The 5,159-nt window shown below is 43.0% G+C and overlaps 1 protein-coding gene across 1 annotated transcript in view; it reads right to left on the bottom strand.

Annotated features, from left to right (window-relative positions):
* Window positions 1-2,358: 2,358 nt before the first annotated feature.
* Window positions 2,359-5,159, bottom strand: part of POLR1A (polymerase (RNA) I polypeptide A, 194kDa) — a 37,989-nt gene continuing 35,188 nt past the window's right edge. The window contains exon 34 of the mRNA XM_009331908.1: window positions 2,359-3,359. Within this exon, the coding sequence (XP_009330183.1) occupies window positions 3,259-3,359 (101 nt within the window). The 3' untranslated portion in view covers window positions 2,359-3,258. The remainder of the gene's footprint in view (window positions 3,360-5,159) is intronic.

Below are 5,159 nucleotides of genomic sequence, written 5' to 3'. Positions count from 1 at the left end.
GAGAAAAAAGAAAAAGGAAGTCCCAGTTATGAATTCCCATCTTATTTAAGTATTTGCAAAGCTCCATTCTCACACTCCAAAGGGGCTTTCTAGCCCGTTCTTCTGGCCTTTCAATCATGATCTCCTCCTCTCTATGAAATCACATCTACTGCCAGCTCTTTGGGGTCCTTTATGCCAAAACTGACTCCATTTGTCTGTTTTACGTAATTACAAAGCAGCAAGAGCCCCATCCATTATTGCAGCCTTCTCCCAGACCGTGTTTGGGGGTAGGCAGCTCGCACTTCCTCAAAAAGTACCGTGCAGCGACAGCAATCAGTGAAGGCAACAAGAAAGAAACTTTAAAACACAGATCTAGCTGGATAGAGGTACATGTTGCGTGAAAAGAAACAGAAGTTTTCTGACCACAGGAAGCAGGATGTTTCTACCATGTCCATTTTCTGCACACGTGAATTTTAAGCAAACCAAAACTCCTCTCATCTCAGAAAGGGCAGTTTAGATGATGCCCAAGCCAACCTGCTCACGCTACGGATTAAGAGTAATTGCTACCTCAGCTGCCTCTCCTTCACAGTGTAAACTAAGCCCATTTATATGCCAAAATACGTACCGTTCTCCAGCCTTGGAGACGCGGACTCCCACCTGAGGTCCTGCCATGCTCTCTCCCCTATCACTTTTGTCCATGAACAGCCACCTACTTCGTTTCCCTGAGCAGACGTTAGGTAAAATCTGAATTGTAATGTTAGGGGCTTTCCTACAGTGTCAGTTCTTTCAGTACAGATCAGAATAGTTTTTCGGATCCTGGCCTGTGCCTAGATTTTAAAGGCAACTCAAAACTGAAAGGGGGGGTTGGCTCATCCTGCCACAGCCAGAGCACATTTTCCAAATGGCTCTGTTTAAAGAATCATCAGTGTTAGATAACCTGGGAGCAGGACTGACTAGCCACCTACTGAATTCATCACCATTTCCTGCACGGCCGATTCTGCAGGGAGCAAGAAACAGCAATTGGAGACACAATGTGGTGCAAAGCAAAGGACAGTCACTTCAGTACGTTTTCTCAGAACAAGACTATGTAATATTTATAGGGACTTTCCTGTCCTGCTCATTTAGCATCCACCCCCTTCGCCCCCCTAAAGCATGTTGGCTGACTGCCGCCCCACCGCCGCACAGGAGTTCTTCTCACCACTGAAGAAGCGAGCAAGCCTGCCAGAAGGATCCTGACAGGCAACACTGGGCTCAGGAGCTTCGGAGAGCAACAGAAAAGCAAGCCGGTGCCTAGAAAAGGACGTCGAGTTGCTCAGGAGACTCGATCTCTTTTCAGTTGCGGCACAGCATAATTTCACATATGCACATTTCAAATATGCAGAATTTGTATGTGGGTACATTATGCCAAAATATAAGACTAGTAAGTTTTCCTGTATTTCATGGCTCCGTAACTGTGAGGACAATTCATTATCATGACACAATCAAAGCGACCTCCTAAGCTTCACAGAGAAGTGATACGAACACTTGGATGAACGAGTTATTTGGGTCAAACTCAAAGGATGCCGCATTTCCAGACAGAAAATGTGGCATAGATGCTCTTCACTGCGGGACTGCGAATACCTCTTAGGGACCTTTCTCAGCCAGTGGTCTGTAACAATACAGACCGTAGCCTGAAATTAAAAGTTAAAACAAAAAGTTTTTGTTACCACGTTTGTTCTTTCCCATATAACCATTTGCGAAACTGTATCCAACTAATTCTTTCCCAGTTGCTCGCAGAATGACATGTTTTTGAGAAATACACAGCAGGTGCTAAGATTGCAGAAGGACACAAGGAAATCTTTTACGAAGATTTGCAAAGTGAAACTGGAGAGCTACCGGCCTAATGCATTTGTTAAGCTTCAGCACAATTTGCAGTACATTTGACACAGTTTTAAGGGGCTGAGGCAGAATGAAGTCCATGAAGATACTCCACAGAGGCTCTTTCACAATCCCAAGCCAACGTCTCCCACTATCTGATCTGATCCCCTTTAGCACAGCTCCACTGGAAGTAGGAGCTCCTCAGCTGGCTAAGCGAGCTCTGGTGCTTTTCCACTAGCTTAGAGGTACCACTGAGAATGATCAGGGGTTGAAGTCTGTTAGAAAGCTTGCCTAGACGGCAGTGAGCAAACTCCAAGGAATTTTAACTACTTGCGTGCATTGCATTCTGATTAAAATCAAATGTATAAACAAGAAAGTCTGATTTCTGAAGAGTGGCTAACAGCTCTCGGCTACATGATTTTTAACAGCCATCAGTCAAAGCGACGGCTGTTGGTCACATGACAAAATTCCCTTGGTAACACAGCCACATAATAGGGCATTCAGAATATCTCTTTGCAGTGTCCTTTATTAAATATCCTCTTTGATACAGAATATTTAAGCAAAAATAGATAAAAAACTCTGTTTCGGTAATTCTTAACAGGAGTCTTTTGTGTAGTCACTGTTACAGCAGCTCACGTTGCCACTGAAAGAATAAATCTTTATCAAATGTCAGGTTTCTCACTGTGCGGAGATCTGTTTCATACAAAGAAGTCGTAAGAGCAGGCATTGGCAAATGCCTATAGAAACCATGAAAACTGAATTCCCGTCTTCGGCTAATAAAGAACTTGAACAACTGTGTCACAGACACATAATTCTTAATAAATGAAGTAGCAGAATAGGAAAATGCATCCTCTAAAGCTTATGAAAGTCATGGCAGTGCACACAAGTACAGGAAAAGAAGAGGATATGCCTCAAGCACAGGCGCTTCAATGCAATGTTGAAGCTTCAGCACAGCGCTGCCCAGCTACACCCCTGAGTCTGAATGCTCTTCCCAATCCTGGAAATTTGCCACGTAACAACCGCGTGGCAACTGGCACTACCCACCCCGACGGGATTCTGCCCCACAAAAATTAGACAGCACGAACAGATTCTGCTTTGACTTCTGTCTGCCACAGCTGTTGCACGGCCTGTTTGAGACCCGGACGGTCTCCTTCATTTTATTCTTTTCCATGTAAACCAATAATTTCATTTTTTACATTAATGAACAGTAAACGAATGGTTCTTTGGATCAAAGGATAGCTCCTATAGGTGCAGACATTCTCATTAAATAGATTAGGCTCATCAGGTATCCAGATTAACAAACCTGCTGGCACAGGGAAGATGACTGGGGACACAGTATGTGCCCTTGTTGCATAGCAGTAGAGCATACGTATCTCTTCGGATGAACATTTTAGTCAGAATCCTTAAATTATAACCAAAACACTATGTGAGGGGTTGCTTGAGGTCAAACAAACCAGTCCCTCCTTTAACAACTTTTCCAACCACTAGGCATGCAGAAGGGGATCGCAGTTCATCATGGGCACCTGTAACAGAATTCAAACAAAATCGCATTAGGACGTTTCCAAAGGTTTCTCAAAGGTCAGTGCTGAGAAGAAAGAGTTTTGGTTTACGTGCAAGTAGTCATCTGGTCCAGCCCCTCTAGTATCAGAAAGGCACTGCCACCTACTGTTCAGACTGAATTTGTATTTCTGAGAGCAGGAGTCCAAAACTCTTCCTACCCCTCCTACAACAACTATTATTTCATCCCAATCTTTTTGTGCAAGCAGAGAATTAGGCCCCACAGTATTAAACCCTCCCTATTCAGCATGAAAAGACAACGCGTTCTGAATTCTAAGAGAACACAGACTTCACCTTCCAGTGAACACATTTTGCTGATTAAATAGATCGCTAAAAAAATACATCAGTGAGGCAAAACCAAAAGATTCCCTTTTCATTGCTGCCTTTTTCCTTTGTCAGAGTGAATCCTTTTGATGTGGATTTTAAATCCTTCTGCCTAGATACGAAGAGAACTTTTCACTGGAGAGACATTCCATGAATTGCTTTGATTTTGTGGTTACTCACTGTAGCGAAATAGTGTCACAGAAATTTGGAAGCTCTCCAGATGACATGTCTGGCTAGGACTGTTTTGCTTTCACTGTTTTTATAAGCATCCAGGCTGTTTTTCATTCATCCTAACTACCAGCAAGCTGGAATTTTGTCATTAGAGCAGTTGGAAGATTGGAAATAAAACTGTTAAAACTTTTGATAAGTTTGGGTCATCTTTATTCTACTGAGCAAAATGTACTGAGCTTTCTATCATACAGGGGTGGGGGGAGGAGCTGCATCATAGCACAGTGCATGGCATGTGCTTGCGGCTCCGATCTCAGCTCCAGCTGAATAATTAAATAGCTGCTCCTAAATGTGCGTCAGCTGAAGAAAAGAAAAAGCTCCTTTGTTAGATCATTAAAAAAAACAGTCATAACTGTCCTGTTTGCTCATGTGACACTAACAAAGAATTATTCTTTGAGCAAGCAGCCAAAGGGATCTCACTTCTGATGCAAGCGTGCTCTCTGCACGCTAAATGCTGACCAACAGTCTGCTGGGTCACACCTGCACTCTAGGGGCACTTCTTACACTAGCTGTGCGTAGTGGTCACAAGCCGCCTTTTTTGCTTCTTGTTGATCAGGGCCATAAGCGGGCACCCTTGCAGTATCTCTTTAAGTGTACAGTCAAGTTATCAGTTACATGAAAGCAAATTAGATCCAGACTGCTGCAATCCACATTATGACTTTGATTTCCATCGTGGTGAAATCAGTAACTGGTAATCAGTGTCGCTTTCCTGCCAATTCACCGTGCTCTTCTGTCAGTATGCACTTCACGTCTTTATTCATAATATTATCCATAAATATCATTACATTTCACTTGGCAAAAACCTTATCTTATTTCTAAGTCAATATGTGATATAACGTAACTCCGGAGAGAGAGTGCAGCTGTGCAAGAAACATCCTCTTCTATTCAATTTCACCCCAGATTTACACTTTTCCTTTCTGATTTTCAGGTGAATCAAGTCAATTCTAATCAATACTATTCATTAAAACCCAAATTACCTTCCCAGAAAAGATATAAAACAGCATCAACAAAAAGGAATTCAGTGATAAAAGTATCTCTGATACTTTTGAGAGTTTTTCCCATTTGTAACAGGTAGCAAAGCCAGTTACTTGGGAGGAGAGACCGACCCCCACCTCGCTACAACCTCCTCTCAGGTAGTTGTAGAGAGCGATGAGGTCTCCCCTCAGCCTCCTTTTCTCCAGGCTAAACAACCCCAGTTCCTCAGCTGCTCCTCA

This window comes from Pygoscelis adeliae, unplaced genomic scaffold (assembly GCF_000699105.1).
Source record: "Pygoscelis adeliae isolate BGI_AS28 unplaced genomic scaffold, ASM69910v1 Scaffold209, whole genome shotgun sequence".
Taxonomy (NCBI): Eukaryota; Metazoa; Chordata; class Aves; order Sphenisciformes; family Spheniscidae; genus Pygoscelis; species Pygoscelis adeliae.
The sequence above is the reverse complement of the archived record's forward strand: the minus strand, read 5'-3'. Positions and strand labels throughout refer to the sequence as shown.